This window comes from Coffea eugenioides, chromosome 10 (assembly GCF_003713205.1).
Source record: "Coffea eugenioides isolate CCC68of chromosome 10, Ceug_1.0, whole genome shotgun sequence".
Taxonomy (NCBI): Eukaryota; Viridiplantae; Streptophyta; class Magnoliopsida; order Gentianales; family Rubiaceae; genus Coffea; species Coffea eugenioides.
Window position 1 is genome coordinate 7490144 of NC_040044.1, and position 13834 is coordinate 7503977.

General features: G+C 36.2%; 1 protein-coding gene across 1 annotated transcript; it reads right to left on the reverse strand.

Moving 5' to 3' along the window:
* Positions 1 to 7892: 7892 nt before the first annotated feature.
* Positions 7893 to 10602, reverse strand: LOC113749452. Its single transcript, XM_027293200.1, has 2 exons — positions 9574 to 10602; positions 7893 to 9024 (listed from the first exon to the last, which is right to left on the reverse strand). Exons 1-2 carry the CDS (start codon positions 10215 to 10217, stop codon positions 8271 to 8273), a joined length of 1398 nt encoding a protein of 465 aa, XP_027149001.1. The 5' UTR covers positions 10218 to 10602; the 3' UTR covers positions 7893 to 8270.
* Between the last annotated feature and the right edge of the window lie 3232 nt (positions 10603 to 13834).

A 13834-nucleotide genomic window follows, 5' to 3' on the forward strand; every position in this document is an offset into this window, starting at 1 on the left:
GTAGTATTGCTTCTAAATTCTTAAACGCACAGCCCTTTACATTAAACGACATTCCCCTTTAATTTCTTGTTCCTGACAGATATGACCGAGAGAGAGCGAGCTGGCCTGCAAGAGAACCGAACCACGGTACTAACTCCTCGTAGTGACTTTGATGCTCAAGTCAGTCAAGAGTTTAAGAGTGTCAAACGAGTTAAATATATTCAGTTGTGTACCTTTCCATCGCTCAATCCTTTATAATTCATAGGGCTTATCCAATAAGCTATGAAGGCACTAAATTTATCCTCTTACCCCATAGTAGTTATCTGGTTCGAAAGTATGAATCTCGTTAGATTACTAGAGGTAGAGTCCTCATCAAATTCAAGCTCTGGCCTTATCCCACGAGCCCCAAATTGGGATGTTTGTTGCTTCGCTTATGTTTGGGAATCGCCTGAGCAAGACATCTCGGCACTGACACGTGTCCTCAAAGGGTTTTTCCTCCACACTAAGCATTTAGGTATTCTCTTCCTTTTAGATATTCTCTTTCTTTTTTTTTGAGTGAAAGGTTTTAAATTCAGAATCTTTTATTTACAATCTTTTCTATCTTACCATTGAACCCATCGCATCCCCATTCTTTTCCATCCAGTACATGCGGAACATATCTAAATTGAAAAGGAAGGACACATAATGAAGTTTTTTTAGGCTGACATGAGATGGCTTAGTTAATTTATACACTGTTGAAAGCCAAAAAAAAATAATAATATATTAAAATTTTTCTATTTGATATGCTTGCATCATATGACGATGAGTGTATGAACAAAAAAGGGTCGATCCTCTATAAAAAAAATCTAAATTACCATATGTAAAATCTAAAATTAAGGTTTTAATAATATTGACTCCCCAAAGTTATAGAATTGAGGAATTAAAATCATCACGTAAAATGTATATGTAAAAGAGAAAAAGGGTAAATAACTCACACTATCATTAATATCTCAAACAATACAAAAAAAGTCGCTATAATAAAAATAGCCCACGTCTCTCATACCCTAAGCCAACAATACTTGGAGATTAAAAAATGATCATATAAGTAATTACCTACTAAAATACCAATTACTAAATATGAAAACAGTTACAAAACTAACTCCAATAAACTAGTAAGTAAATAAATAAATAGAAACTGCTAAGCTTCATTTATTATACCAACACCATCTACTCTTTATATTGCAACACTTCATGTCGTACGCTAGTTATTAGGGCCCTAAATACCCGAACTCATAAGTCATAAACCAAACAACTTAATGCCTGATAATTTTCTATTGTATATTATTAGTCCACCAATTGATTTGAATTTGACTTGAACCATGGGGCAAGGAAGAGTTTGGTAGTTAACCTTCATCTTGAAATTTGAGACAGTTAATATGTTCGTTAGTCCTTTGGAAACATTAGACGTTAGCCCTCAAGCTCAAGTCATGTCTTGTGCAGTTTGAGAATACCCTTCTCTTGCATTCATGCACCTTGGCAGTACGCCAGTGACAACTTGGTCAATGGCCATTGCACCTGTAGGCCGTCGGCAGAAGTACAAGGCTGGCATTATTCCGCAGATTTAATAAAACTAGAAGGTTACAAACATTTAAGAAACTACACTGAAATAAATTCCGCAGATTTATTTCATCCAATTTATTTCATTTAAGAAGCCAAAGGGTATTCTCAAACTGCACAAGACAAGACTTGAGCTTGAGGGCAAGTTAGTATTATACTCCCTCTGTCCCATTTTAATATTCTTAATTTTTTTTCACACAATTTAAAAAAAAGTAATTAACTTTGTTGAAAAAATAAATTTAAATTATTATTTTCCTAAAATACCCTTACATTAAATAAAGTTGGCTTTTCATATATCAGTATGTTTTGGAAAATCTAAATACATTAAATGGGGTAGGTTATATTCAATACTAACAATCTATATTAAATAAGGTAGTTTATAGTAATAGTAACAATTTACAGTAAATAATAATATTTTAGAGAAATTAAAAGACAACTACATTCTTCAATTGGAAAGTGGACTATAATATGAGACAGACGAAAAAGGAAAACAAGACTATCAAAGTGGGACAGAGGAAATAATTATTATTCATGCTCGTACTTCTTTAATTTTCTTCTGTTAACAGTTTCTGAGCTATCAACTTGCCAGAAAAACAAACTATGAAAGCTGGAAGTTTGGTTTAATTAAGGCCTAGTGTGTCAGGTTGTTAAACGTGGGCTTAAAGAAAGAGGGGAAAAATGTAAAGGTTACTGCTATAGAAATTAAGGGAAGAAGTTGTTGGTCCACTTTGGGGCTGGCTGAGCAACAATTTCTTCCACTATAATACAACTTTTCGATGATGATAACAAGAAATAGGTCAGTCATCCATCAGTACCAACATAGTATTTGATTAGTTCACCGAGCAACCAACAATACATATAGGAAAAGAGAGGTGACTTGTAGCTCTAGAGTCAGAAGTTAGGCATCCCGCATTTGGATCAATGGTCAGTAGAGCTTTTAGTTTCAGACGAAGTTTTCATTTTGCAATTTGGTGGGAAGGCAGAATAACACAATGCATTTAATTGGAGCAGACAGCTCTGAGTAATTACCCAACGCAAGTCAGTTCCCTTGCCAACAATTGATTCTTACATGAACGTAGGGAATCAAAAAGTAGGCAAATTTTTCTTGAAATATGAACTGGCTGGTCATTTAAATGCATATATATGGCAAGACATGATACTATACGAAGCGGACGGTCATAAAGAATTGTAAGAACTTTCATGTTAAAATGAGATCTTGGCATGCGGATCGCTTGGAAATTGCAGCAAATAGACCTAATGAAGAACACTTTCTTCTAGTAGAAATGCTAAACAGCTCGGGATTTGTATGAAGTTTCGAAAATTGGTCGCCCGATAACGTTGAATTGTGTAGATTTCCCTACAAGCTTACAACATCTCTGCTCAATTTGATCGAAAATGATTTATACCATGTTATTTAGAGATGCGTAACAAAATGTTTGTCCATTTTAGGTACTTCAATATGCATATTAATGTTGTACAATGTCTCAATATTTGTCGATTACATACACCAATCTGAGCATTTATCAGGGAAAAAAGTTTTTTTTTTTTTTTAGCCAGTGAGGAAAGTTCTTTTAGGGAACATGACGTAAGCTTTTTACACATTGGAAGCCAAAGAAAAAAAAAGAGTAATACATTGAGAATTTTGTATTTCGATGCCTTTTTTTTTTTTGTTTAAGTGTAAGTAAAAGGTTTAAAATGTCTCAATTGCACTCCCTCTTTTCTCTCCTGTGCCGTTAAATTCATTCCCTCCCCTCTATTTCGTTGCTTTGCGACACATGACAAATACGTTGAGCAAAAAAAAAGAAGAAGAAGCAGACCTTCTGTAAAAGGTCTAAATTATCATCTACTTTCTAAATTGCACTAACATTTTTCATCTTAAAAAACAACACCAAGTCCACTTCATATCGGGTGACCATCTAATATACATTACTCCACTAGTTAATGTCTATTTGACCTAGACCATCGGGCAAGGAGTTTGGCAGCTAAGCTTCATCTTGAAATTGAGATGGGTCAAGATGTTGCTTTAACCCTTAAAATTATAGAAACATTTCATTTTAGTTTCTTAAATGTTTGTAATATTTTGCTAGCCCTTCTGTGTACTGTCCGCCTTGTATATCTGTCGACGAGGGTCTATAGGAGGGGGCCTGGTTGTTAAATGTGGGGTTAGAAGGCGTCTAAAAAAAGAAAACAAAACAATACAAAAACACTAAACGTTGCAGCTATAGAAATTTAATCAAGGGAAGAAGTTGTTGATCTACAATGGGGCTGGATGAGCATCAAATTATTGCACTAATGGCATGTGATGAACAAGAATGCTACAAATTAGGTCAGTCATCGATCAGTGTCAACATATTTGATTAGTTAAGCAAGCAACCAACAATGCATATAGGAAAAAGAAAGAGAGCGACATTTTTTTAAAAAAAACTGTAGAGTCAGAAATTAGGCATCCCGCATTTGGATCAATGGTCAGTCGTAGTTTCAGATGAGTTCGCAATTTGGGAAGGCAGAATAACACAACATGAAATTTGGGGGGCAGACATCTAAGTAATGCAATTCAATTCCCTTGCCAACATGCAAAAGGTCCCTGGCTCAGTCGCTGTCTCCAAGAAACTGACAGTGACCCTCACATTTGCCCCAGCCACAAGTGTGGACTGCCTTGTGCAGCGTAGCAGCAGTGCACTATTGCAGTTGCAGGCTTGGATTTGCTTGCGTTGCTCTACAGCTAATGAAGCAATCATAACCATACATAAATACTTCCCCACTGACAGTAAAATATTTGATTCTGGTTCCATTTAACCATGCCAAGCCAAAGCCAGCAAATCACTGCCCACAACCCATGACCCACCGCCCTCCCTCCCGGCCCCGGTCGTCTAACCTGGTCCCCAAATTGCCAGCACCATACAAACAATTAGACTACTGTTAATAACAGTCTTGCATGCACCGTTTACTGTAACGGTTTCTGGGCTCTAATTTTTCTCAGCATCTGATTTTCTCAGTCTATGCAAGCAGGAAATTGCCATTCCTATACATACAACTGTTCAGTCTTCAGTCTTCAGTCTTCAGTCTTGCCATGGCTACATAAATCACATGCCCTCTTTCTCTCTTTCACGCATTCAATACAATTGACTAGCAGCAGCCAGGCTGTACTCTACTATCGGCGGCAATGGTACAGTATTTAATTCAGAAAATGGGGTGGTTTTTTCTACCACTGCTTTTTTACGTTATTTTATGGTCCCAGATCAGAACCATATTGGCTTTTGGCACAGCTATGCAAACAGCAGAGAGGTCCCAGTCCCACAACACACCCTACCGTATGCACGCTGTACAATCTTCTACCGAACTCCATTGCCCCCTGCACCACTCCTGCAGGGGACCCTCTTACTCGCGGAGAAGAAACTAGAAAAAGGGTGTCATTAATTTGGTTCTCCCTCGTTCTAGAGCATCACAGCGCATAGTAGTATATGACTTTCACACAGAATCCCTCCAACCTTGCTTCAAATTCCAATTTACATAGTAACGAGCTGTTGTACATTTTTTTGATAAAAAAAAAAAAATGGAAAGTTTCAACTCCATTCACTGTTGCGGTCAGAATATGCCTCAAAAAACATAAGTCACTTGCATGAAATTTTATAAACTGGTGGATCACCTGCACATGAACATGATGTATTTAAAATTTTTTCATTAATTTTTTTAGAAAAACAGTTTTTTTTGAAGGAATAAAAGTAATTGGGACAAAAAAAAAGTGATATTTAATATTTATATTATTTTATTTATTTTGTGAACTTGGTTTTTCCTAACCAATACAAATGCACAAGCAATAAAATATTTTTTTGTTCCAAGAGCACTTTTATTTTGTAATGATATCAATGTTTTTGTTTTTCTGTTAAATTTGGATTATGTTATTTGAATTAAAATTTTTAATTTTATGAATAATTTATCACTCCTTTTTAAGTCTAATTATTATTATTTTTTGCCAATGGTGGATTGTGAAATAATCTATATTGCTATTGAAATTATAATAGTGCTTAAATATGTTGAAATTCCATTGTTCGAATTTAAATAGCTTAACTTTAAAAAGAAATGTTTTGATATGATGAAATTTATTTGTATTTTTCATCAATAATATACTTTATGATTATAAAATTTATATGATTAAAAATTATAAGTCGTTAAAATTATTTATTATATAATAGTCAAATTGAACTCATGTATTTCTATTCACCTTTTTCTTTGAAATTGGATATTGTGTGTGTGTGTGTGTGTATTTCTATTGGTTTAATTCACCATAATTCAAAGGGATGTTTCACCTTTGATATTCATTAGTTGTAGTTTAATGCTATTAGTTGTTACTAGAATATCATTAATAAAGTTCATTAAATTTAATTTTTGTTGCAATTTAAATAAATAAATTTCCAACATAAAACTCTTTGCCTATCTTGGTACTCCATCCCTTATTATATATTTTGTGTTAAAATTTCTTATACTAATATATGCATACTAAAAAATTGCTCTTAAAGCTTAACTTACTTATATCCAAAAAACAAAAATACTCGTGGTACTTTTTAAAAGACCCGTAGTGCCAATTTATTATGTTTTGTTTCATGTTTGAAGTATTATTTAAACTTGGATATTTTATAAATAAAATTTGTTCTTCTTTCTTTTGGTAAATAAAAATGTAAGAAATTTTTCATTGTTTTTGTAACTGCAAGCATATTTGATATTATTTTTTAATGAAATGCAATGTAGCTTATCCATTTATTAGAGAGGAGTGTAATTTTGACATCACAAAAACTAATGTCATTTTTTTTTTTGCTTACACTATAACCACTAAGATTTCACCATATTTTGTTATAATTTATAAATAAAATTTGTTCTTCTTTTTTTGTTTTAATTAACCATAACTCAAGGGAATATTTTTCATTCTTGTAATTTGTTGTCATAATATGCAATGAATTAGTTGTTCTTTTTTTGTTGGCTTAATTCAACATAACTCAAAGAATGTTTCTTTGTAACCGTTAGCATAATTATTATTAATTATTAATAAAATCAAATGTGATTTGTCTATTTATTGGTATTAAGGGCAATCTTAATATCCGTAAAACTTAGATCAACAGTCACTTATACACAATTACACACCAAAACTCATCATAGTCCTTTTTTGATATAGTAATGATAACTGTAATGATTATTTATCAACACAACTCTCAGAGGTGAGCTATCACTCACTACTACAGTTTTCATATTGATAGAACTAGAACCGATATTTTTTTTTTGTTATTAATCGTCACTTTTTATTTATATAATCATACTCTATTTTAACCTAAAAGAGAGGTTCAATTGAGCCTACTGATGGGAACTAAATTACAATCGAATCAGACGGGTATACTATGTATCCATCTAAATTTTTTAAAGAAATCACCTATTGTGACAATTGATAGGAGGTAAGGATTCAATCCTTAATTTTGCACCCCACCGGTGACCACTAACCCAAAGAGAAACCAGTCAAACGCATCTTTATAGGGCTAGTAACCAGTCCCACTATTGTACTATTGACAACTTGTAATGTCAACAGACCGGAAACGGTAGTTTAAATGATTCTTTTTTTTTTTTTTTGTCAACACAGAGATGTCCGAGTCAAAATTCGAAAGCGGCCCGACTAATTTTCTGCGCCTGGAGTACAGCGCCACTCCAATCGCACCCAGATGTTAAGTGAGGTTCAACCCCACGACCTGCGAGTGCCGGAAGCAGCCACAGACCACGTGATCTAGCCTCCGGCAGTTTAAATGATTCATTGGGTTCTAAATAGTAAACCCCGTACTCTATCATGCAAGAAAGACTTGGAAAGCACTGGTAATGATTTCCATGCCCACTGAAAGGACCTCTAGATTTGGTGCGTACAGCTAAGCTAAGCCAAATTCAAATGGTTGTAGCGTATTATTGATATGCTAAAGCATTACAGCTATCTTCCAACACCCTTAATGACATGATTTTAATCATCCCAACACTTCAGTTTTCAAACCTTGCGTGCAGGCAACATCATCCTCCATCTGCCCCATCGTCAATTGACATTACTTCATTTCACAATTTGATTATGATTAGTAACTTATCTCTCTGTTTTTTTTCCAATTTTCAACTGACCTACTCCACAAGGACAACAACTATAATGTGATTAACAAACAAATATCACATATGTAATGGAGTCAAGCTCGCATAACGCAGAAGAATACTCAGCAGACAAGTGTAATACATTACCTCAAGAAAAGACCGAACAAAAGAATTACGTACCATCTAGAAAATCACTTCACCGTATGCTCAAATTAACGCAAGCGTTATTTAGTTAGGCGATTAACTTGGACAGATATTATCACAAGAAGAAAAGAAGAAACCACCCTTGACAAACCAAGAAATGGTAAAACCCAAGGAAAAAAAATTACATTTAATTAGCCACACACCTAACAAAAAAACAGGGGTGCCCTGTCAGTCCCAAGTCTTCCACTCTCTCTTATACACAAATCAAATGCTATATAGGCTATAGGCCTATAGCAATCTCTCGTTAGTACTACTACTACTAAAAACTAATCGCCATTAGACAATCTCCTAAACGACGACGGATCACAAAAAACCATCATCTTTTTAATTTCTTTTTACCACTCGCAAATACCCCTAAACAATTAATGTAATGTAAGTAAAAATGATCAGCAGAGTAAATCCTGTGGAGGGCACAATTCTTTTCGCAACTTTTGAGAGAAAAGCCGACACGCATCCATGCTAAGATCAACGGCAGCTGACAGAGCCACGTATGCAGCTGCATCCTCCGTGCAGTTCACGTGCTGCACACTAACTTCCACCGTAGGTTTATTACATTTGCTTTTTCTGCTGTCACCCACCCCTGCCACCCTGGCAGACATCACAAACCCCCTGTACATGCAGTAGGGCCACAACCCATATCCGAAGTCCCCGCTGCTCCTAGGGCTACACGCCGGTGACGCAACGCTCCCAGGGGTCGCCCTCCCATTGGCCGTTCCGCCGGCAGCACCCGTGGGTGACCCTGAGCCCAGGTCTATCACGAACTTCCCGCCTTTGCTGCTGCTCAAAGTCGACTCGGCTAAGACTATCCCGGCAGCCGCGGCTGAGTCGGGGATGAGTTCGAACCGGTAGCCGAGGCCGTCCGCTGAGCCGCGCTCTCGCCAGGCCTCCAGCCGGCCCCACGGCTTCCAGGTGCCGTCCCCGGGGCGTAGGATGAGCCACGAACCGGGATTGGACCGGCTCACCCGGTCTGAACCGGGTGAAGCCACAAATGGAGTGACCATTGAAGCAGCTGCCACGGGCGAACCGGACAGGTCGTGGACCGTAATGGACCATCCTTTTCGCTCCTTTCCGGGCCTCTCCCTTTCGCTCCCAAATGAACTTAGCCAGCTCCGTGAACAACTCAGCTCCGACGGCAACGACCTATATTTATTATTATATAATAATAATAATAAAGCCCAAACAGGACCCAAAAAAAATTTAATTATTACGTGTAAAACACTAAGATTAATTAAACAAAGTAAACAGTAGTAATTAAAAGCGTGACAGAAAATAAAGGTAGGGATCTTTGCTTTAAATTGAACCTAGGGAGCTCGAACAAGATACTTGTATAATTAGGCCCTGTAAAGATATCTTACTAATGTATTAAGTACCCTTTTAAGCTCTAATTTTGTTATAAAAGAAGAGTAAAGTAAGTTCTACCTAGTAAAAATTTGCCTTTACCGTACAATTCCAGCAAGCATTTATTCTTCACTTTCACACTTTTTTTTCCTATTTTTTACCAAAAATAGTATGCATCGAATTAATACTACTTTGGTAGAGAGATTATTAAATACTAGTAATGCTCAACAACAGAAAAGGCCAGTAGAGATTATTTTAAGTATTCATGCAAAATTAAAAGCAAATTGTTGAAACACAGAAAAGAAAAGGAAGGAAATTAGGGGGAAAAAAAAAGTAGTAGTAAAAACTGACCAGGAACGTTGATTGCGGTCGGGGGCGGAGCGGAAGCTGAATTTGCAAGTGAAAACAGGTTGACGGATGCTTCCTTGAATCTGAAACACTTGCGGGCTGCATTCGGGTTCTCCGTCGAACTGGAAAACGAACCTCGGGTCGGGTTCCGACTTGACGTTCAGGTGAAACTGGGCACTGGAGTTTTTGGATTCTTTGCCCACATTAATCCACCCGTTATGGAAAATCACAGCCCTAGTCTCGGTTCCCGCCAGATCCAGCGGCACTCTAATTTTCCCCAATAATCTCCCGGAATTCACGCCGCAAGTGGTGCCCCGGCCGCCGGTGTAGATCGAGACTGTGAGGTGAAGCCTTTTCGAACTCCCACCGAAGAGTGATTTTCCGGCGAGCTTCTCGAGATCCGACTTGCCGAGATGGAACGTCGCCGCGGCTGCTGAGGTCTGGACTTGTGCGGCGCCGTCAGGGGACTGAGGCTCCGGAGTAATGTACGGGACTACAGCCGTCTGGAGAGGGAAATTCTTGAGCTTTATCTTACAATAACACGGCGACGACGAGGGGTGAACCACGGACCTCGCCGGCTTCGCCGCCACAGGGATTTTCAGCCCCAGATTACCCACAGTAAGTCGCACGAAAGGACACGGATCCATGTGAAACACTCGTGCCCTCCGGAGCGAGTTGAGTCAACCCAGCTCGGAGAACAAACCCCAAGACTAAAGCAGCTACGACTTCAGGAGGGTTTTTATTGTTAGGCTCTAAAGTGAAGAGGCAAAGGAGAGAAAAGGGCTTAAGGGAAAAGGAAGGAGAGTCATGGGAAAGCGTGAAGTCGAGCTCCTCTAAATGCTCCAAAACGATAACCAAAATTTGACGTTATATCAGAAACTTCAGCCATGTTTTTGGAGCCATCGTCGAAGAGTTTCTTATCTGGATTCTGATTTTAGGTCACAAGCCAAAAAAAAGAAACTAGTATAGATTTTGTACAGTAGGATTTTGGTTGGAGGGTTTTGGAGTTTTGCTCAAGCAGATGAGATGAGTGTACGGGGAAGCGGAGGAGGTTACCAAATTAAAACGAACTGTGGGCCGGAGGGAAGCCTTGGGGCGGGGCAGTGGATTACAGCTGTGTACAAGCTGGAATTTGGAATTAATTAATGAGTGGGACCCATGATGTAGGGCATCTCTTATCAGTCCACTCTTCTCCCTCTCTTTTTTTTTTTTCTGGGCCCGCATTTTTTTATTTTCACCAAATCGCCCCTGCTTTGTTTGGCAATGCTTTTCATGTCCTCCCACTGATATAAGCTAAACTCATCAAGTTTCGAGTTCCAAGACCCTTTTGAGTAATTTTCTTTACTCTTTCCACCAATAAGAAATGCTAGTTTTCATTTCATGCTTTGAATCATACATGCAAGTTTTAAATTGATGCTAATTGAATAGTAGTGCAGTCCTTAGACGTCTATCTAAAATTTCTATTATATATAACTTATCATACATAGTAAATTTCTATTATATATAACCCATGGTGTGTTTACTCAAAACATTAAAAAAAATATATTTTTTTTCCAGAAAACTCCCTACCGCCCTTCACTCGCATGGCATCCTTCGCCACCCGCACTACTAGCAGCCACTAATATTCTATCTAATACATTTTTTAATACATTATTAAGGATTAATCTTATCTATAAAAGCTGATAATATATGCATTATCACCGTCAAATGTTTGACAACTAGGGCTGCAAACGAACCGAACCGCTCACGAGCAGTTCGAGTCAAGCTCGAACTCGAGTTCAAGATATTAGGTTCGCGAGCTCAAGTATATATATACATTTTTATTTTAAGTATATATACTTTTTTTTATTTTTTTATTTAATAGTAAAATTACATATATATCGTTAATATTTTATTATTTATTAAGAAAAAAATATTATTTTATTTATTTTTTAAAAAATAAAAATAATTATTTTTTATTTTTTTCAAGCTCGGTCGAATCAAGTCGAGCTCGAGTTCGAGTTTACTAAAATTATGTCAAGACTCGATTCGATTAGGCTAAAACTCGACTCGACTCGGCTCGTTTGCAGCCCTATTGACAACTAATGTGAATTTTAAACTGTAATTCAAATTTTATATAGTTATCAAATATCCAACAATTATGATATTGTATAAGCTGTTAGTTAGTGTATATAAGATTAATTTTATTCTTAAAGGATTAATCTTATGTACACCAATAGTGTATATCTATCATCGTTGGATGTTTGATAACTAATTTAAATTTGAAATTGAAATTTTGTATTGTTTTAAGTATCCAATCGTAATCTTATGTACACCGTTAGTCAGTGTATATAAGATTAACTCATTCTTAAAACTTGTAAGTAATTTAAAAATGTAATTGTAAATACTGCATGCATTAGAATGAAAGCTCGTTATTTTCATCTAAATTACTACTTTTCTTAAACTCATGCGGACAACATGTGCCAAGATTAGGTATTTAAGTGGCGAACTAAATAGGGATTGGAGTTGACATAACTCATCTTGTTTGCGAAAAATGAATAGTTCTTGCATTTGTTTGGATTGCGATTTTTCTTCCAACAAATTTTGAACTAATCTTTCTTATGCTACTATCACCTGTATACACCGACAGAGTTGAATAAATATCACGTTATTTAAATTCGATATTTGAACATTAAAATTTATATACGTGACATGATACGGTGCATTTATCTATGAAAATTTTATAAAAAAATAGCAATCCAAAACCGTGAACTCCCTCGGAGTTTGTGCACCATCGTCCGTGACGGGAGCCGAAAACAGAAATAAGGGTCTACGAGGTGAGAAATGCACGTGCGACGCAGGCTGGTGCGAGAACTTGAGTACTGGTATAAGAGAGAGACCAGCGGATGTGATTAGCTTGAATGATGGTACGTAGCTGCGTCACCATGGTGTCACGTCCTTGTAGTGGCGTTGGAGTTATAATAATAAAAAACAGAATGAATATTAGTACTAGCTTGATTTTAATTTAAAAAAGAAAAAAAAAGATGATGCAATTAAGTGATTTAACTGTTTCGAAAAATATGTACAAGGTAAGAAAATAAATATTTTTAATATGAGCGTGAGATACCTAAATGCTATGCTTTTCTTTCTATAATGAATCCTATCTTGTTTCATCGTCAATCCAAGCTGTTTATGGTTCTATCTATCTCTGTTAATGGCAATTTAATCATTTTAAAATTCGTTGAAGTGGGAAAGTCAGCAAAGATTGAGGTATTAAATTCGTTAACCTCAGATTTGCGTCTTGGTATCTGTATCCATCTGTATCGTTTTGGTAATAATTAAACAATTGGTATTGGATTTGGGGCTCTGGCAAACAGAGGAGCGTATAATTTATTTGTACCAGTATTTCTTTGCTGTCCCGATGGAGCGTATAATTGCTAGAAGATCCGATGGTTTACCAAATTGCTGTTGTCCTAGTATGATTCCTCTTTTTTTTTTTTTCCTTTTTTAATAGGATTTTTCTAGCGGGTAACACTCATTATCACGTTCAAATTTTACATAACCTATCATGTATATATATATACTAATAATTATACATTTTATCTAATTAATTTTAACTTTTCAAAAATCTAACACCTGATATATAGCTTAACAACCGTTAGAGAGATCATTTTCAATTATATTAATCCGTTTAGGTTGCTATTTTTTGAAATTGTTATAGAAAAATATATTGTAATGATTTGATGTATATGAGATAAAAAAAAGGTGCTCGAGAAATGTAATCACAGAAAGTATAAAAAAAATTTTGAAGAAAAAAGGCAATCCAAAACAGGTAAGAGTACTAAAGTCACGAGAACCTAATGTGATACTTTTGTATTTTTACTCTTGACAGCAGGAATAAATGAGTTTGGAATTGGTAAAAGGTTTTTGTTATTTGGTATACCCTTTTCTTGAATGCTCTAGAATGGTTAGTTCATGTGACAAAAGAAAAAGAGTGCAATATTGGCTGGTGCATTGCATGGCCCTTCGCATTAAACCCCTTTGAAATTCTAGTAGATTAGGATGCGCAGTCTTCTTGCTGACCGTCAGATTCAATATGAAAATATGAATTCCCCCACTTTTTAGTAAATTATTTCGTCTGAAATGTGCAACTCCTAGCCAACAATTATTCTTGAACAGCAAAATGTTGGAAATGGTAGATTAAACATGCGATTGAGATTTTGAGTTATAGTAAATTTTGCTTTTTCAAGTGGCTATTGTTTAGATAGGTTGTCGTGCTCATATT